The sequence below is a fragment of the Micropterus salmoides genome, unplaced genomic scaffold (genome assembly GCF_014851395.1).
Source record: "Micropterus salmoides isolate LMB-PRFRI ecotype aquatic unplaced genomic scaffold, ASM1485139v1 Ms_hic_scaffold_22, whole genome shotgun sequence".
Classification (NCBI taxonomy): Eukaryota; Metazoa; Chordata; class Actinopteri; order Centrarchiformes; family Centrarchidae; genus Micropterus; species Micropterus salmoides.
Genome location: NW_024041373.1, coordinates 15,691,651 through 15,713,457, shown reverse-complemented (window position 1 = coordinate 15,713,457; position 21,807 = coordinate 15,691,651). Strand labels below are relative to the sequence as shown.

General features: G+C 38.0%; 1 protein-coding gene across 1 annotated transcript in view; it reads left to right on the top strand.

Moving 5' to 3' along the window:
- The first annotated feature begins 15,252 nt into the window (after window positions 1–15,252).
- mat1a (methionine adenosyltransferase I, alpha) overlaps window positions 15,253–21,807 on the top strand; it is an 8,239-nt gene continuing 1,684 nt past the window's right edge. The window contains exons 1-9 of the mRNA XM_038737333.1: window positions 15,253–15,520; window positions 17,643–17,720; window positions 17,850–17,972; window positions 18,048–18,160; window positions 19,524–19,667; window positions 20,350–20,475; window positions 20,580–20,672; window positions 20,776–20,958; window positions 21,039–21,172. Coding sequence (XP_038593261.1) covers window positions 15,454–15,520; window positions 17,643–17,720; window positions 17,850–17,972; window positions 18,048–18,160; window positions 19,524–19,667; window positions 20,350–20,475; window positions 20,580–20,672; window positions 20,776–20,958; window positions 21,039–21,172 — 1,061 coding nt within the window. The 5' untranslated portion in view covers window positions 15,253–15,453. The remainder of the gene's footprint in view (window positions 15,521–17,642; window positions 17,721–17,849; window positions 17,973–18,047; window positions 18,161–19,523; window positions 19,668–20,349; window positions 20,476–20,579; window positions 20,673–20,775; window positions 20,959–21,038; window positions 21,173–21,807) is intronic.

Genomic DNA, 21,807 nt, shown 5'->3' with positions numbered 1-21,807 from the left:
GTGACTACTGTAGTATATTGCTCCTGAACTCCTTTGGTGACTGTTGATACTTCAACAGGCTCTAAATCTTTCATCATAAGCGTCACCTTATGGTTCACATAACCTCATATCCAATGATTTTGAAATGGAACAAGTTTAAAATCTGGCTCTAAATAAGCACAACTATATTCCCCTAGGTCTTCCCAGGTAGCATTACGCTAAACAAGTGAACAATCACAATTTTCCACCGCCTCACATCATTAAACAAAGAATACTTTCTTTGACTAGGGGGTACACCCTCCGGTCCTGAAAACAACACATCTTTACCGCAACAATTTATCCACTTGAGAGGCATATTACCACCCGTATTCCATCTCTCACATTTACAAGGAAGATATGCCGAACCTCCAAACTTAACCTTAACCACAGTAGACAATGACGTTGGCGAAATCATCTGAGGCGCCACTGTAGTCAAATGTCTTACATTTATACTTTAGAGACTGTTGACGATACAAGAGTAGAACTGCTTCTTACTGCTCTTGCATCAGGCTGAAGTGTTGATGTTACTGTTGTTGATTTTCCTATTTTTTCTACTTCTTGGATCTCTTTACTGTTATTCCCATCTATCACCACCAGGGTCACTACACGACCTCCAAATCCCTGTGGCTTATAAACCGTACATTTATAATCACCTTGATCCTCAATGCGATAAATGATACCACTTTGTGTGACAAAGTCTCTAACATAAATTCTGTTACCTGTGTAATGACTGACAACACAACAGAAAAAACATAATCATCAACACAACATCAATAAATAGTATTTCCTTTACAGAGGAGTAATTTACTGGTAGCTGAGAAATGCTCTAATTAACAGCAAAATACAGAAATATACAAACCAAACTGATTTTTAACAGCTGCATCTTTCCCAGAATGACCGCAAAGTCACCCCCTAGTAGGCTTACGCTTTGCTCACCAGCTACTGCAAACCTAGTCACACACTCTTGATCTCTCTCTCCAACAAGAGTTATGCGCGTCACTATGGTTCTATGAAGTCTGGATGACTTCAGGAGACATGTAATATCTGGATTTCTACCATGTGGGTGATCAGGAAGAATGAAACAGAACTCTACACTGCTGAGAGTTGAGTTTTTATTTATCTTGCTAAAAGGGCATCATGTACCCAGTATCAACTTATCCAGATTCAGACCAAAGCAGACCCCAGATTTAAAGACGACATATTTGAATTTCGGTTGCGTGCATTTGGTTGATAAAAGCCATCGATGTTGCACTTCTCTTGGGGCTACTGTGTATATCTACAGCACAATGCGCTCACAAAATGCCTTCAAAGTCATTGCCTGACTTTACTAACATCAGCCCATAGTTCCTAAGAATTCTCTGTTTGGTAATACACTCCTTGATTTTACTATACATCCAAACATTTTCTCATAGCTCACTGCTGTTGTTTTGCCACAGCAGGGCTAGAATGATCACTAGATGAATCTGAATAATTCAAATAATATGAATCCTTTTTAATTAGAGTATTAAAATGTAAACCTCGGTGCTTAATTTCATCCTGGAACTTTCAGAATCAACTTCTGCTAATAACTGTCTCACTGTCAGCCTTGCACCTAGTTACAGAGTGCCGAATTTGACGAAAATTGGGGAAAGAGCAAAACAAAAACCTGTGATTTGGGATTTTTCTGTGAAAGCAGCAACGCTGCTGGGCTAGCTGCGCATCAAACTTTAACAGTACCTAAAGCTTTACATTACAGTTGGTACTACAGTTGGTATTAACAGTGGTGTGCTAGTAAACTTGAACCACAGTTTTGGTAGTACTTGCTTCTTACTAACAATCAGTATTGCAGCCCTGGCTTGAAACACCTTTGAGCTTCTAAACATGTTAAAACAGTGAGCTAGGAGTTTTGATGGCAAACTGAGCACAAATGTATTAAATCAAGCTTAGTTTTTAATTGCCAGATGAAACTATCTATATAGCTACTCCACCAAGTGGGTGATCATGTCAAAAATAATAATCCATTCATTCATTAACCGAAGAACTCAGTTCCAAAATGACAACCTTGACACCTACTCTTACAAAAATGCAAGACTGCAAAAAGGAAAATGCACTACGGAATAATACCCTTTGAAAATTGCAGTGTATCTTGCCGCTGTATCTGTATCAATCTGTAAAATGGTAAGGCAGCTGTTGGCTTCCATCAAGCTATAAGTGCATCTCTGAACATATCCAGTATGCCACCCGTATGTTGGCAACTCTTGACAATGTGATTTTTCAAAACACCATTTATTTTTTATCCCTTGACTTTGTGGGTGATAAACTGCTCCAAGACGTTGTCTAATTCCCAATTTTATAAAATCAATTTCACTGTTTTATCCACAAACTCTTCCCATTATCCGAAGATATTCGATCTGGAAGTCCCCACCTGCTTATGAACTCTCTACACAAAAACTTGGCAACCGACTGAGCCATCATGAAAGTCTATCCACAACCACTAGCATGTATCTTTTCCTTTCAACTGGTTTAATCATATCGACAAAGTCAACAACCAACTCACGCATAGGACCCCTTGGGGTGGGAATGTAACCAGGAGGAACAGTCACATTATTTTTCAGACAGATTGTACACCTGCCTACGACATAGTCAATCTATTCAAGCAAATATGGTGCCCAAAAACCATACTCCTTTGTGATTTTTTCTCCTAACCTCCCCCCTGGCAACTTGGGCTAACCCATGTGCTTCCTGAATCATCAGACCTAACAGGTCCAGAGGTGCTACTATCAGCCCCTCGTGATTTCTCCAAAGACCCGTAGAATCCTTCACAGCACCTTGGTTTAGCCATAACCGTTTATCAATCATAGAAGCAGCTTCCTGCATCAAAATTACTTCCTTAAGCGTAATTATGTCTTCCAAGTTCACCCCATGAGTGACCCAAAAAACCTTGCCCAATTTGTCAGCTCCTGTCACAGCTTTTGCAGCTTCATCAGCAGCTTTGTTCCCTTGTGTCACTCTTGACACATCTGTTTTAATGAGCTGCACACTTAGCTATCGCTATCTCTTTAGGCCTCATCATAGCATGCAACAGTTTTATTATTTGTGCGTGATGTTGTATTGGAGAACCATCCGTTTTCTTAAACCCCCAACCTTTCCACACTGCTCCAAAGAAATGACATACATTATGTGCATTATGCAGAATCCGTATATATTGTCACTCGCTGTCCATCTGCTAACAAACACTCTTCTGTTAGCCCCACAAGTTCTGCAAGCTGTGCGGACGCAGGCTGTGGTATTACTTCAGCTTTTTCAACCACAAATCCAGTTCCTTGAGCTTTTACTACTGCATAGCCAGCAATTTAAAATAAACAATTTATCTCCCACACAATAACAAGACCCATCAGTCCAATACTCGAGGTCTGCCTCACGTACTGGAAGGGCTTGCAAGTCTGATCTAAGCCTTGAGTATTTCTCTGCCTCTTGAACACCATCATGTGGCTCACCATCCTCTGAGGTTAGCAAATTCTCTGCTGGATTTACCGTATCACCTTACCAGGGTGACATCTTCCTGCTCTAAGAGCCTCTCTAAGCCTTGGCATAGTCAATGTGTATTTTCCCTAGTTCAGCAGATTCCTAAGACTATGATGGGCAAGAATTGTCACTGGGTAACCCCTTGTAAGATGATGCTTTGTCATACATTAAATAAACTCCCACCATTGCTCTGTAGCCCCCACTCATCTTAGTTTTACCCCAAAATAATCTCAAAACTGGAATTCCAACGCAACTTTAATCCCAACAACTCCTGCACAAAAAACTCCAATATCTAATATTCAAATACATTAACTGATCAGTCCGTTGCCAAGTCTCCCTTTAGATAGTCATAACATGAAATATGTCAGGCATACACAAATAAATTCTCTTTTATTACAAATGTGTCTATAATATCCTGAAAGGAAGCAAACTAAATGTGTATCAGCAGTAATAATTATAAATGAGTATAGACACATATGCACAGGTGTTTGTAAAGAGTTTGTGGATTGAACAGTACTGGCCAGACTGGATCCGGGGCTGCACTAGCTGTTGCCTGACGCGCTGGCTGGCAGTGCCTCTCTCTCCTTCTTGTCTCTCAGACCACAGGAGAACAAAAACAAAAAAAGCAAACAACAATTTAATCCTTTTATGTACTCACAAGGTTATTTCAACCATAAAATAAGAGTGTTAACTCTCTGAGTAATCATAATCTATTTACATTCCCTATTTTCCCCTACTCTTCACTCCTATTTAAAGCTTACTCTGTTAAAAAACGTTCTGAAATATAACTTGAAGTTCAATACCAATAAAAATGCCTTTAGAAAAGTTTATTTGCACATAAAGAAAACAAAAAAAATGCAAGTAAAATATAAAAGAAACAAATGTGCACGTCCCAAAGAAGTCACTTCACACAACAAACTGCTGATTATGAAATGACCCAAACCCTGCAGCAGCACCAATCAGTAACTTTGACAAATTTCATAACACAGTTTCCCCTTGACCAAATTTCCCTTCTCTCCCTGTGAACATGACTAAATCATGCCTACTTACAATATGTGTTGCCTCAACAGGGATGACATTGTGAGACATGAGGAAAGTTGATCCACAGGAGAAACAGATCCAAAAGCAGCACAGAATGACTGAGAGCTGCTTATATAGCTGACTTATATACTGTTATATGTATATATTTGAAACGTCACATGCTACCTGAATGTTGTGTTTCCTCTTACATAAATAAAACACTTCCACCATAAACTAGTGCAGAAACTTTCACCAGAATGCCGGAAATTAAGTTTTCTCCCTTCTTTATTTACAGTATTTGATTCTATTTATTCATATATATATTTCTTTAATCCTCGCCTTATCATCCTCTGCATAGCCTCTCATACACAGCAGAGACACAGCAGGGGCAGCTCTCCACACACACACATTAGGCTTCTCCTATTTCTCACACACACGGTAGCTATCCAGTCAACAAGAATGCATTCCTTCACACTATTTATAAAGCATGCTTCCGCCGCACCTTTTTCCTTTATTATTTTCCTTTATTATTTTCCTTCCTAAATTTGTGCTACCTCGAGTTTGTAGATATTTAATGAGAGGCCACTTCGGACATAGTTCGTTAACACATGTATCGAGAGGTAACTTACAATTAAATTTTTCTTCTACAAGCTCCCAGTTCCTTTGAACAGACCTGAAAATTCACCTAGTGCCTTTCCAGGATTTGCGGCCCATCAAAGATCGCCTTTCAAGGGATTTTGTCCTAATCCTTATATTACCTTTTTCTTATATATTTTTATTCAAGCCGAATGACCCTGGCCAGGGTTACACTCTCTCTTTTTCCCTAATCCAATTTACCTATTCCTTAAAGCCTAGTTTCACGCGACAGTAGTTTCCATCCCACATGACTTACGGTTATAAGAATCTGAGGGCCCATATTCTTAATTTTTGTAAAGTTATGAAAGCTCACTTTCCGTTACTCCTAGGCTATTCCTTTTTCTTCCTTTTATATCTATCTATCTGTCTTCATTACATTCACACACACCCTTTATTGCGTTATCCACAACGCACACAAAATTTAGAACAGAGTCTTCTCACACATCCACCCGCAAGCATTCACACGGGATCGAACCGGTGTACCCTTTAACGCACACACAGACACACGAACTGACCAGCGCCCACAGTTTATGAGAAATCTCACCATATATGCTAGCTTCTGGAGCGGGAGTCAGCTCGATGGAGCCCTGTGATAGAACGATGAATTCAGGCACAACACGGTCCCTTCGTGGTCGCCAATTTCTGTGGTGTCCGAACAATAATGCTGCGATGATGTGTTGAGAAGAAATCCACTTCACACTGTTCTTGATCATAAAAGTTTATTACATCAAGGAGTTCAGCATCAATTACAAGCTCTGCAGCAGCTTGGAGAGTGACCCAGCCCTATGGCCACTCTGTCTTTCTGTACATCAATCATCGCTTATATAGGGTGTGTTTAGGTGTATGTTAGATACCATAGAAGGGTTCAGTACTATTCTGAGGTAACAAAACAAGGGTTAGAGGTCAAATTCTATAGAAGGGTTCACTCCCTACATAACCACCAATCACTGCTCTCCCCTTAGGAGGTCACTGAACCTCTGTCCTGCTGCTACAGTGCTATTTTAAACTGTTATGCGTCAAATGCACATATATTGTACACCACATCAGACTGGTCGGTTACAACTTTTTTAAAGCAAAAGTAGCGTCTCGTGTTTTATCCTTGAAACACATTGCAGTACAAACGTAATTTATTCATTACTTAACCATAAAGTGAAATACATTACAATGATTGCTAAAATAGCGTTTTATAGCCAGACATAATCACACAAACGGTTTCATCCAATCAAAGTCTTTTCATTTATATCGTTTCGGGCCTACCTGACGGAAAAAATCTGACTCCATCTGTCTACTACGGTTTGGATACTGATTTGGTTTTGTGTTCATGTCATGACGCTCTCAACGATCCAGACATTTTCTGAGGTAACGTTAAAGCTGGATGAGCTGTTGTTGGTTGTTTCCATGTTTAATTTGGTACAGCTGTTTCAGAGCATGAGACTAGTGATGTGACTGACTGAGACAATATTTAATAATGACCACATCCGCTGATCTATGTTCACTTTCACCCAGCCCTTCTGCACGTTGCACTTCTGCACATAGCCTACACAAACCAAACTAATAACTGCAAAAGGAGATGATGCTCACACAGTCATAACATCGCAATTAGCATTATTTTACAACATTTTGTACAAGTACATGATACCTTTATGAAGCTCATATTAGCTTGGTGTGGAGAGCACAACAAATGTTGCATCAGTGTTCCAAAACCATGATTGACTAGCTCTTATTCCAACAGCAACAGATTGCTAGCTAGTGCACCAGGACTTAGCCTAAGCACTAAGCCTAAATCAAAATATTAAGAACGTTTCTCATTATTTGAGATACTAAGTCAATATTTTGAGAAAGTTTCTCATTATTTTGAGATTACTAAGTCAATATTTTGAGATACTAACTCATTATTTTGAGATACTAAGTCAAAATTTTGAGAAAGTTTCTCATTATTTTGAGATACTAAGTCAATGTTTTGAGAAAGTTTCTCATTATTTTGCGATTACTAAGTCAATATTTTGAGATACTAACTCATTATTTTGAGATACTAAGTCAAAATTTTGAGAAAGTTTCTCATTATTTTGAGATACTAACTCATTATTTTGAGATACTAAGTCAAAATTTTAAGAATGTTTCTCATTATTTTGAGATACTAAGTCAATATTTTGAGATACTAAGTCAAAATTTTGAGAATGTTTCTCATTATTTTGAGATACTAAGTCAATATTTTGAGATACTAAGTCAATATTTTGAGATACTAAGTCAAAATTTTGAGATACTAAGTCAAAATTTTGAGAAAGTGTCTCATTATTTTGAGATACTAAGTCAAGATTTTGAGAAAGTGTCTCATTATTTTGAGATACTAAGTCAAGATTTTGAGATACTAAGTCAAGAATTTGAGAAAGTTTCTCATTATTTTGAGATACTAATTCAATATTTTGAGGAAGTGTCTCATTATTTTGAGATACTAAGTCAATATTTTGAGATACTAAGTCAAGATTTTGAGAAAGTGTCTCATTATTTTGAGATACTAAGTCAATATTTTGAGAAAGTTTCTCATTATTTTGAGATACTAAGTCAAAATTTTAAGAATGTTTCTCATTATTTTGAGATACTAAGTCAAAATTTTAAGAATGTTTCTCATTATTTTGAGATACTAAGTCAATATTTTGAGATACTAAGTCAAGATTTTGAGAAAGTTTCTCATTATTTTGAGATACTAAGTCAATATTTTGAGAAAGTTTCTCATTATTTTGAGATACTAAGTCAATATTTTGAGAAAGTTTCTCATTATTTTGAGATACTAAGTCAATATTTTGAGAAAGTGTCTCATTATTTTGAGATACTAAGTCAATATTTTGAGAAAGTTTCAATCAAAATTTTAAGAACGTTTCTCATTATTTTGAGATACTAAGTCAAGAATTTGAGAAAGTTTCTCATTATTTTGAGATTACTAAGTCAATATTTTGAGATACTAACTCATTATTTTGAGATACTAAGTCAAAATTTTGAGAAAGTTTCTCATTATTTTGAGATACTAAGTCAAGATTTTGAGAAAGTTTGTCATTATTTTGAGATACTAAGTCAATATTTTGAGATACTGGATCTTTTTTTTTTCATCCATGTGGCGGAAATGGGCTTCCATACCTGTCTACTGTATATAATGTTTGTATGTAACGTTTGCTTTTTGTGAGTGGCATAAAGGGAATTACAACTTAATCTTGTTATACAACCCTCTTCCAGCTTCTCCACTCTGGTAGGCACCACAGAGCACTGTACGCTAAAACCAACAGACTTGGGAACAGTTTCTTCCCACAAGCCAATACTCTGATGAACAGCTGCAGTCAGGAACAATTCTTGTGCAATAACCCAGTAACTCTGTCTCTAATCAGCCACCTGTTTACTGGCTAATACTTATTATTTATTCACCATTCTCTATTTCAGTGCTGTTCATACTGGTACATTGTCATATGGTAGATATTGTATACCAAATCCACCTACCTCAAGTCATTACTCCTGCACAAAATACTTCCAGCATTCTTTGCACTATGCTTCATTGCACTGTGTACATGTGTACATGTATGCATGTATATGTACCTGTATATCACATCCACCTCTGACATGTACATACTCCTGCATCCTTTGCACTCTGCTCACTGCACTATTTTTCAATATGTCTATATTGTTTTTGTTCATAGTGTGTATATTTGTGGTGTCTGATTTTATTTTATTTTTATTATTGTGATTTTGTATTTTTGTATGAGTAAGCACATCGTGAGCAATGTACAATCCAGAGTCAAATTTCTCGTATGTGTACACATATCTGGCAATAAAGCTGATTCTGATTCTGATTTTGTAAAATGATAAATATATATATCTTGTCCAGTTCACCATGTCAGAGTCAGAAGTTTCACATACAAGGAATTTGCCCCGGTATATTAGTACAGAGCAAGAAACATGGTGAGTAGGAAAAAAATAAGTAGGGTGATTACATCACGTCCGCATAAATGATGCATTATAAGAAAGGGGACTTTCATGCCCTCTGACATACTTGTTGGATTGACTCAGCACACAGTTAAACGATTAGTGAAAAAAAATTGGAAACTCCCCCTTGCAGCAAAGGTCATTGGGCCTTTATCATTTTACTCTGCTACATGTTCTGAGGGGCCCAACAGAAGGCTGTGTGGATGACGGTTCAGGAGAATTTGAACTTTATCAGGAGTGTGCCCCAGGAAGGTTTTATAAATCCACCTCTTCACACTGACCTATTGAACTCATGCTATATGACAGAGAAGGTTTGGACAGTGGCAGCAATAATTCATTTTATAATATATCCCAAAAATAAAAAAGATGTGCCATGGTCAAACAGCACTGTAAGTGTTTAATTCAAAAGTAGACTAGAAATCAGAAAGTTTTTTCATTATAATTCACTTGGTGGATAAGGTATGTCTTCGTCAGAATCAGAATCATGATGCACAGAGAAAGTACAAGTGACCCCTCACTGTATTATTTTTGCATCCTCGCTTATTTTATTGAATGGCTTAACTGCACACATCCCTTGGCAGGTAAGGCTACTGGAAACAAACATCAACACGAAGTAACGCCTGCACACTGACTACAAACCACAAATGTATTTTAAAACACCAATTGACCTGACAGAGACCCAGCTAGAATGGAAACAGTGTCTATTAAAACGTGTAGTTTGAAGTAGTGTGAAGGTGTGCCTTTTGTTGATTGGGGCTATGCTATTTAGAAAAAGGAGCAGAGTTATCCTTTGTGCCATGACTGTTCGTCTCAGGTGACAAATGAGTCCCTGCATCCACTAAATTATAATGAAAGAAAAATATCCTGTTCAACAACTGTCCACGCATGGCTGGCTGTGAAAATATTTCACATAGAATCAGTAAATATCAAGATAGACAATACAAAATACCTGATATGGATCAAAATTTGAATAAAATAGTTCAAACTAAATATGTATCTGGTGAGAAAAATGGAATTTAAATGTACTGTTCGTTTGATTTGCAAAAGTTTCCTGCTTGAAAAATGCATACCTAGGCCTACTTTTTGTAACCAGATCATGGCAAAAAAATACTATTTATATGTTTTTTCTTGCAGCCAAACACGCAAACAACACACCAAAAAGAAAGAAAAGAGCACGTCTTTTTTTTCCCTTATGTGTCTGCACCATGAACTGTATAAAAATAAATGATACCAGAAGATGAAAACAACAGAAAGCCAAGCTTGTGGTGATAAACTTGCCACAGTGACGAACATTCCTTACTGTCTTCTTTTTGGAGGTTTGCGACTCACCAATAGGAAAAAGCACTCGCAGAGATCTTTCAATTCAGTTTATTGATCGAAAGTTAACTAAATAATTTTCTGTTGTTTATTTTCAACACACATATTAAAAAACTACCTAAAATGCGTTTCCCACAACTTATTTGGTCACTAAACAATTTCACTCCTCGTCTCTCATTCAAATATAAAAACTTCGCAAGCTTTAGTCTTTCTTTTTTCATATAATACTACCTGTGAGGATGACCTAATTAGGATGAGGAGCAATCTGATACAATTTCCCAATATTATGTAACACTTATTTGAAACATGAAAAAAATGAGATAGATAAACTTGCTTGTCCCTAACAACAATAAAAGTAATAGTGGGCTACCAATCACCTACTATGGCTTCAACAGGCAGCATTTTATGCAAGGTATCGAATGAAGTACTCTATTGGTATAGGTATCACTTTAAGGGTAGTAGCCTACTGGTTGCATTGCATTCTTTTTCGTTGCATGATAACTAGTGCAAATAGAGGTCAGATTGTTTTACCTGAAGAGACTTTGTCCTGTATTTTAAGTGTTAGCCTCATGTAGAATTCAGAAAAAGCAAAAGTCAATAAGTTACACTACAGTTACACTACACTACACCACAGTATATAATTAGGAAATAAGTATAGTCCCCAGCACACATTCATTCTCTACATGCTTCATGCTGACACGTTGTCAAAACTCTGACAGCCGTTATATTTTAACATATCCAGAACGATCTCGTTGGTGTTGAAAAAAAATCCCTTTCCCATGTCAGTCATTAACAAAAGTTTTGAGGTAAACCACACAAACTCAGTCAGTCGCTCTCTCTTTTCAGATAGCATTCACGTGTGCACATGTAACAAGTGTGGTGTCTTGATAGTTTTCATTCTGGCACACAGACTGTAGTCAGGCCAAAATAAACAGGGGTGTACCATCCAGAGCTTGTGCACTGACTGGCTGTCTGCTCTTTTTGACATCAGGCAGGACATTCATGTCTTCTCCAGTTTAATCTAGTTCACACCTGTTAGTGTCGGACTAACATTGTCTAACTCATTTGTTTGTCCATAGATTTGAGGTTATTATTTCAGTCGAGAACCTCTCAGCTTATTATTTAAAATGTTTATCATGTTTCTCTTCACAGATGAGAACAGGTTCACACTGAGCACTTTTGAGAGATGTGGAAGAGTCTGGTGACGCCATAGTGAACAGTATGCTGCCTGCAACATCATACAGCAGGATCGGTTTTGAGATGGGTCAGTGATTGGGGAGGCACATCCTTGGAGGGTCGCAGAGACCTCCACGTGCTAGCCAACTGTACCCTGACTGCTGTTAGGTACCAGAATGAAATCTGGAGCCATTGTCAGACTTTACACTGGTGCAGTGGGCCCTGAGTTCCTCCTCCTGGTGCAGGACGATAACCGGCCCCATGTGGCCAGAGTGTGTAGGCAATTCCTGGATGACAAAGGCATCACTGCCATTGACTGGCCCTCATGTTTCCCAGATTTGAAGAACATCTGGTATGCTATGTATCGGTGCATCCAACACCTGCTAAGTTGTGCCCAGATGCCCAGAAGTTGTCAGGAGTGTGCACAGGCAAGTGGGGGTCAAACACACTACTGAGTGAATCCCAACCTTGATGAAAGCCACACAAGTTAGGTCAGCCTGGGATTAAAATTTTTTTAGTTTGATTTTCGGCATGATTTTTAATCCAGCCATCAATATGTTGGCCGTTTTTTTTTTTTTTGGTTTTCATGTGCCATTGTTCTGTCATTTTGTTCTCAAGGAATTATACAATTTAGGCCTACAGTACAGATTTTGAACTTTGAACTTTTTTGAGCAGTGTTGTTTATCGGGAGTATGATTTTTGGGGATTTCCCCCCCAAAAGAGTTCTGAGCTTAATTAGTCTTTGTGATAAAAAGTCTTAAAGAATAATGGATAGCCCCTCCATAGATTTTATATTACACTTTCCAGGTTTGATTTGATTCTGCTGGCCAGGAGTAAGATTAGAGAAAAACATTTATTTTAATGTATGTATCCACAACATGTGTGAAGCTATAATGTCCATGTGTGCATGTATGACCTGCAGTTCAGTTGTTGTTATTTAACATTTTATAATGTCGATTGTTCATGCAGTTCCTTGGCTGAAAAAAAGACCCAAAATTGCACTGACCTACAAACCTACTATAGGTTTATGAACTACTCTGAAATACAAAAGGAAGCTAGAATTCAAACTCGAAATGTTTCATTCAATCACTGCTTACACTGGCTCTATGGTTAATGTGATGTTTTGTTGTTTTGGATAAAGCGTGGTATTTTATTCACTACTGAGAGCTATTTAAAATTCTCCTCTCATTTCATGAGGCCACCTCAACACCAACTGAAATTAGAGCCAGATGAGAGAGAGATGGAGAGAAATGGTTTGAGCCTCTGCACTTTTACGCTATAGTAAAGAGAGACTGGTTTATCTCTCACAGCCTGCACAGCTGGTTTACCATATGAAAAGGTACAGGTACTCTGTGTGGTTGACAGTCCCATTGTTTCTCCAGGTGTATGTTTTTGCATGCACATACACTATGTTTGTGTGTGTCTGCTTGCATCACAGTCCAATACAGTCCTTTATTTACTCCATAAACACAGACACAGTGAGTCGCCAGAAAGGCCATGAGATATCTCAGAGACACATCTTCATTATTTGATCTCCTCTCAGGAAATGGCTATTTTCTGCAGTTGTATACAGACAAAAGTTGTATACAGACAAAAGCCTCAGGCTGGGACCTGGAAAAGAGCATTTAGACAACAGGTGGCTGTCTGCTCTAAACTTAATTATTGGCAGTAATGGAAAGTAACTAATTACATAGTATTGTACTGAAGTACTTAATTTTCTTTTTATGCCACTTTAAACTTCTCTTCCACTACATGTTTTATTTTATACTTTTTACTCTACAACATTTATTTTAATGTTAAACCTGCTGGGTCCTTTGCAGGTAGAAGATTTCACATACAAAATACAGTGGTTGAAAGTAACTAAGCACATTTACTCAAGTACTGGACAGTACAGTTTTAAGGAGTATTTCCATTTTGTTCTACACAATACTTCTAATCCACTACAACTCAGAGGCAAATTACTCCTTTTTAAAGAACACAGGGCTGTATAAGGGAGTTAACCTTAGATCAATGAGTTAACAAAAACAATCTGCTTACACTTTAATGCATATAAGTCATTTCGAATAATGACTACTTTTACTTACTACATTTAGTTAATAAAATTTTTGCACTTTTACTTAGACTTGAAATGCAGAACAATTACTTGTAACAGGATATTTTTTACATTAAAGTAAAATATCTAAATACTTCCTCCGCCATTGACAGGACATATGATCAGTTTACAAACTATGGTGCATTGTTAGAACTATCCAACACTATAAATAAGCTCTACCTCAAACATCTACAGCATAAAAAAAGCTTCTCACACATGTATACATCAATAATAACAGTCCATAAAATATATATATACATTCTGCAGTCCCATTACTTTGATGAGTAAATCATTTTGCTTATTTTTCTTCTGTATTTTTACATAAAGACATGTCTTTCACTTTTAATAGAGAATTTTAGTCATGTTGCTTCTTTGCCTTGAATTAAGGATCTGAATATTTCTTCCAGCACTGGTTATTACCAGGGACAATAATGCCTCGCTCTCAGGCAGAGACAAACATACACAAATACAGACGTAAAACATATAAATGCTCATATAACAGTAGAGCAATAAACTATTCGGTACCATGTTTACATTCTTACAGCATGGCCACTGAAAATCCTCAATTCTGACTGGCTGGAAGATGTGAAATAACTTTTAGTAAACAAACAATAAGGTGATGTCATCAGATGTCATTAAATTGTCAGTTTTTCTTTCTGACCAAAAGCCAAAAATACTCTATTTACAAGTAGTGGAAGAAGTATTAAGATTCTTTATTTATTAAGTAAAAGTAGCAATACCACCATTTAAAAATGCTTCATTACAAGTAGAGGTCCTGCATTCAAAATCTTACTTACAAAAGTATTGTAAAATGTACTTAAAACTTCAAAAAGTACTCATTGTGCAGAAAGGCCTCTGTCAGTTTAATATACATGAGTATATAAGTAACAATTCACTATATTTTAGAAACTATCATATCTATAATATCTTAACCTGCAGATTAACTAGTAACTAAAGCTCTAAACATAAATGTAGCAAAGTAAAAAGTACAATATTTACGTCTGAAATGAACAAGAAAGAAGAGGTATAAAACATTCAAGTACAGTACAAGTACCTCAAATTTTTACTTAATTTAATTCAGATACAGTAGCGGACTAAATGGACTTGCCACCATTGCAATGTACTATAATGCTAGACTAATAACAAGGTCCCCAATTTAAGATGTTCCTGCTCCCACCCAAGAAGCATTGTGCCCTAAAGCAGAGGTGATGAATGTAAACACACACTCAAGCATCATAATGTACACAAGGGGTTAACAAGCAGTTTCCACCAACTGAAATGCCCTCCCATCATCCACTCCCCCTGGAATGGACTGTCCCATGGATTCACATGACATATTGTGTGTGTGTGTGTGTGTGTGTGTGTGTGTGTGTGTGTGTGTGTGTGTGTGTGTGTGTGAGTGTGTGTGTGTGTGTGTGTGTGTGTGAGTGTGTGAGTGTGTGTGAGTGTGTGTGAGTGTGTCTGTGTGTGAGTGTGTGTGTGAGTGTTCTCTTAGCCATATATATTGAGCCATGTGGACACAGACGTGGAGTTTTGTAGGATAGACTTTGTATTGGCTGCAGGGCTGTTGGCCACGCTTTCTTCATTTCTCTCTTAGGGAGAACCAGCAGGAATATAAAGTAGCCTTCCAATCTCTCTGGACTGCTTGTTGGTGGGAACTGAGGAACCTTTTTCTCCCTGAGAGTACTGAGTCTTGCTGAGTACCTGGACCCGTAGAAAAAATGAGTGATATACTGGAAGACGGCTCTTTCATGTTCACGTCGGAGTCCGTAGGAGAGGGACATCCAGGTGAGTTTTCAATCGGCTTTACCTACCTGTGTGTGAAACTGGGATGCTGAAAATGAACTGTATTAAAGTGTTTACTACAAGATATTTCACAACTTGTCTTCACTTCACACTTTGTTGTGTTCATTCTTTCTTATACATTATACATACATACTTGGGTTTAACATTTCTACTGAAACTGCGCTGTTATTTTGGAGAAACATAGACATGCATATAACTAAACTCTCAGCAAGTTGAACTATATGTCCAAAATAACTCCACAGTGCTGTGTATTTACTCGACAGGCATGGTCGGTATTTCATTCACAGCAACATGTGTTTACTGCACCTTGCTGTCACTCTCACTTGTGGGCAGCAGGACGTGAATGTGTGTGTGACAGACTGATGTAACGTTGCACTCTGAAGAAAAAGTGACCAACAAAAGAGAGGGCAGAGTGACATGTGAGCTCCACGATGGTTCTGGGATAGTGAGTGATGGCCATCGACTCCTGTCATACAAGTCAATCCCATTTGGCAGCACACAAGTCCCACTATTTAGCATTTATAAGCAACATTTACTAAATGGTTTATAACACGCTATTATGTAGTTGTAAGCAGATGTAAGTGTTTATTAATGTATTTGTCAATAACAATAACTCTTCCAGTGGATGGCCATAAGCAGAGGCAGGTGTATAAGTAGATAATGACATTTTAGTGAAATAGAGTTACTACAAGACAATTTGTCTTCATAGTAGAAGCTATAATTGCGACAAATAATGTATATTTAAAAAACACAGTATTTACACTACATTACAGTGTGTTTTACTTTCATTTATTAAATGTTTGTATATTGCTTATAAATGCTAAATGTGGGAGGGTTAAAGTAAATACCCAGATGTTCTGTACACATCTGGCAAAGCTTGTCTAGCTTAAAACTTAACAATGAAAGTTAAAATGTACCATACCCTACACTGCTGCGCCTCCCCCTTGTCAATGTGTTGTAATCCTTTAACAAGTATGTAACCTTACAAAGTCCCCTGTGCTAAATCAATAATCAGTGAACCAGTTATGAAGCTTCACAGATAATGGCAGAATGTGACAGCTGTGAGATTATGTGACACCACACTGGTAAAAAATAAATTACTTTGATATTGATTCAGAGAAATGTATAAAATTTTGATTGATTAAATTTAAAGAAAATGTTTAATACATGGCAAAAAAAGTACATATATGTATATAAATATCATATCACATTCCATAGATCATAGAGTAGACATTACTTAAAGTCTTTTAGGTCTTAAAAGGCATTGTAAAAGACAAATACTATTTTTGTTTATTATAATCCACATGTCAATGTGTTCATGTATTTATCTTCTTACAACCTCACTGTGTCGTTAGAAGCTTTCTTTTAAAAGACTATCTTGATACTGGATTCTGTATTTGCTCATCATTAAATAATAAGTGCAGCTTATATGAAGCCAAATTCTGATTATAGAAATCAGAAGGTTGTACATCCACAGAGGTGTGTGGCCTTGGGAGACGGCTGCAGCGCACACCTTTTGATTTGATAACACTCCTCGAGGTCTGGGCTTTTCCCACAGATAGTGGCCTTTTTTGGGGTCAGACCTGTGACAAAGATAGTAGTTCCACCCTGCAGACTGAAAACCAGCTGCAAAGTCAATTTGAGTAAAGATAAAAAAAACATCTTAGGTGCATTTTGAAGCTCCATGCCTGAGAAATTGTGTTAAAAACAAAATGTTTGGGGTTTCTCAGTGTTGCAACCACCAGATGTTGTTTCTGATGTAACCTGTGTGTTGCGTTGCTTCAGCAGGGATGCGAGAGAGATGAATGGAGTGGTTTATGAGGCATTGTCCTGCTGCTGCACTCAAATCCAACTAAAACCCAACACACTTCCTGTTTGAAATATTAGCCTGAAACCTTTTAGACAAATATTTATAAACGTGGCCTCTCAAGCTAACAGCTCCTGTTGTAATATTGTGCAAAATTTACTATAATAATGCTACAATATGTCGTTTTTTTTTACTGCCTCCAAAGCTCAGATATCTCAGATAAACAGGCCTAGAAATCTAGGTGCAATTATAAACTAAAATCACATTTCTGATCTGACTTTTTGCTTTTCTCCACAGACAAGATATGTGACCAGATCAGTGATGCTGTGTTGGACGCTCACTTGAGACAGGACCCCGATGCCAAAGTGGCCTGTGGTGAGTAAACTATAAATTCAGATGCAGTTCATGTCATTTTTTTTGACAGTGGCAATCAGCTGTTTCCAGGTAATCAAAGTCTAAAAGTAGACAGTAGTGCCCAACATTGTGTGTTGATCATTTTGACAGAGACGGTGTGTAAGACTGGCATGGTGTTGCTCTGTGGTGAGATCACGTCGCGGGCCAACGTGGACTACCAGAAGGTGGTGAGGGACACCATCAAACACATCGGCTACGATAACTCTGACAAAGGTGAGAAAATAACTGTAGAAATGGGGGAACTATAGAGGCTTCCTCTTAACGTTCCTGCTCACTATCCTTCTGTAGGTTTTGACTACAAGACGTGTAATGTGCTGGTGGCTCTGGAGCAGCAGAGTCCGGACATCGCTCAGGGAGTCCATGTTGACAGACAGGAGGAGGACATTGGTGCAGGAGACCAGGTAGGACTGTTGCAATGTGTCCTTTGGCTCATGTTGGCCCAGGGGACTGGGTGACAGTGGCAGACGTCAAAGCTGTCTACACATACGATCTAGCTCTACACATACGATCTAAAACTAGCAAGTCGACAACTCAAACATCAAGCAAGTGTGACAACACAAGACACACCAATATTACTTACTAGACCAACTGTGTACACAGAAAGAATGCCAGCTCACCATAAGTGTCTTTCTGTTTGATTTCACGAAGCTCTCACCAAGTTCTGGGAGCCTTTTGCTTGGTCACTCTCTTTTTCTCTTGGCAACTGTCCTGCATCCTGTGAGCTTTTTAGCTCATGCCAACATTTAAAATCTAGTCCGGTCTCTTACTAGGTCACTCTCTCTTTTTCTCTTCCTCCTTCAATGTCTTCTTCAGTCTCTTCACAGCCTATGCCAAGCTACCAAGCTAGCTTCTTCCAAATAACTTACATTGCACATGATATACTTTTTGCTTCTTCTTATAGCTTGCATGCGGAAGAGTTGTGTTGGTGCCATAAACCATTACCCCGTTGTCATGACTAATGTCCTGCCTGGGATTCCAAAGTTACATATCGCAGTAGCAGTGGAGCTAGTTTCAAAAACTTCATTTAGCTATTTTAGGCCATAGGACCCCAACCTAGGGGTCAGGCCCCTCCAAAGGGTCACAAGATAAATCTGGGGGGTCGTGAAATGATTAAAGACTGAAAAACAGTTACTAGTTTGCTACACAAATTTGTAATTATTTTTGGGACTTTTCTTTAGTATTTGCTTTTTTTGTGATATATTGGATAATTTGGCCCCTTAGGGCCTTAAACAGTTATTTAAAGGAGATCAAATGAGACGTTTTGAGGAGAAAACATGCTTTGATGGAACTGCTAACAACTCAAAGACATCTGAAACATGACAAGAGGCCCAGACTAGACACCTTTTTTATATAGGAGGTCACAAGCCAAAAAGCATTGGAACCACTGGTTTAATCTAGACAATATATTGTATTTTATAAGATTATCATATGTTTTTTATGTAAATTCTTAATCTGAAAAAGTAACTATAGTAACTATAAGTAAAATTTTCCCTCTAAAATGTTGTGGAGTTCTTATTTTATATGAGTCCTTATACCTTATTTTACTGGATTTTAATTATATCAATACAATACTGATATTATATCAATATAACCAGCTTTAGTTTACCCCTCACGGGCCGCAGTGTAACACAGTGCATATTAATATTTTGTTGTCTACCTTTTTGTTACACATTTAACCAGCATTACTATTCACTGCTGATATGTGTCGCTATGCTGTAGTTTGCATCTTTCTTTCCTTCCTGTCTCTCTGTCTCTGCTCTGCAGGGTCTGATGTTCGGCTACGCCACAGATGAGACAGAGGAGTGCATGCCTCTCACCATCGTCTTAGCCCACAAACTCAACGCAAAAATGGCTGAACTCAGACGCACCGGCAACATCCCCTGGCTGCGTCCCGACTCTAAAACACAGGTGAGTTTGTGTATTTCAACACAAACGGAAACAACACCACAGCAGTCTTTCTATGAATTAGTTTATTGTTTCCACTTTGAATGCCTTCCAAGAGACTTATTTTGGTGCCAGCAGACAGAATCGGATCAACAGTGGCTACTGCAAGTACTTAAGATAAAGCTCTCTGTGTAGAAATAATAGACTTTTGAGTGATTTAGAGGCAGTTAACCACTGACTGCAACATTAAGTGTCTAATGCCTTTGTGTCCCGGTTCAAACGTAGGTTTGTTAGAACATCCAGGTAACACAGAGGTTTAGATTTATCCCGGATTGAACTGAGCACACATTTTTACTACACCAAAGAAGTTCAACAAGTTCATGTTAGTTTGTTAATTCATTAATTAAATTGAACTGAAATTTAATGAACCTTAAAATGAAGGAGAGCTCGCTTTTATGTCCTCTTTGCCATTACAGTATTGAACAAACTGCCTTGCTGACTATGTTGTGTGCTGGAATATATGAATATTATTCACAAGGACTCTAGTATTTTCTTTATATCTGTGTGTTTCTATGTTGAACTGGCTGTGAAAACAAATCTCCCTCTAGGACAATAAAGTCTAAAATCTAATATTGTAGATTAGGAGAGTAATTATGACAACTTCCAAAATTGCACACCATCTTTTGACTTCATGTCTGTCCCACAGGTGACAGTACATTATGACCAAAAGGACGGAGCTGTGATCCCCAAGAGAGTTCACACCATCGTGATCTCTGTCCAGCATGATGACTGCATCTCTCTGGAGGAACAGAAGATGGTCCTCAAGGAGAAGGTAGAGCCTCACAAACACAATTAACTGGTATCAGACTAATGTAATGTAGGATGAAATTAAGTCATTTCTTTGGTTCATGATTCATGTTGGATCGATTCTATCAGGTGATTAAAACCGTGGTTCCTGCTAAATATTTGGATGACAAGACCATCTACCACCTCCAGCCAAGTGGTCGCTTTGTCATTGGAGGACCCCAGGTGACCATCACACGCAAGCTGCTTATTTCATATAAAAAACAGATTTACAACTTAAAAAGTCACTTCAGTTTGCTCATCTTCCCCTCCTTTTTTTGCCCAACAGGGTGATGCTGGTGTGACAGGCAGGAAGATCATTGTAGACACATATGGAGGGTGGGGAGCTCACGGGGGCGGTGCTTTCTCTGGCAAAGACTTCTCAAAGGTGGACCGCTCAGCTGCTTACGCTGCTCGCTGGGTGGCCAAGTCTCTGGTCAAAGCCAAACTTTGCAGGAGAGTTCTGGTTCAGGTGTGTGTGCAGCTTCATTCATTCACTGACCAGCATTTGAATTATAAACATGTGCTGATCTACCTGTCTGTGTGTTACAGGTGTCTTATGCTATCGGAGTAGCCCAACCTCTGTCTATCTCTGTGTTCACTTATGGTTCCTCCCAGAGAACAGAGTCAGAGCTGCTCCACATTGTCAACAAGAACTTTGATCTGCGGCCAGGAGTCATTGTCAGGTGAACATGCAAATATATGACCTCTTTGTCCCCCACGTGAAAGACAGCTTTATTTAAAGGCGCTGTGTGAAGATTTTTTAAGTGATAAAAGCATTTTTCATATTAGCCAGATGGCGGAAGTTTTTTGTTTCTGGAAAATTTGTGATGCCTGTGTGTGTGCGGTTTCCTTCTGCCGCTGCATTTTTTATATTACCACTAGGGTGCACTAAAGTTGATAGTCTTTGTCTTTAGTATTTGTAGCATTTCCCTATTTTCCCTATTTAACTATTTTGCAGTGACGTCTGTGTGTAATTACATTATTATTATTATGGGGACAAGTATTTAGTACAAACTGGATGCCACATACCACAACATTTATAGTTTAGCACAAAACACACGCAAAATAAAATAATCATCAAACTAAATAACAAGCACCAGATCATAAATGGCTACATGAACGATCCCTCAACGTCATTTTAAAATGATCCTGGTCATGATACATTTTAAGTTCTGTGAGTTCCACATATTGTTATCCAGAACAGAAAATGCCTGATTTTGATACATTTTCCATTCATGAGTATGTAGAAATATTTTTGTCTGCAGATGTGATACCAATAAGAAATACGGCAAATTAAAAATGGACAACCACAACTACA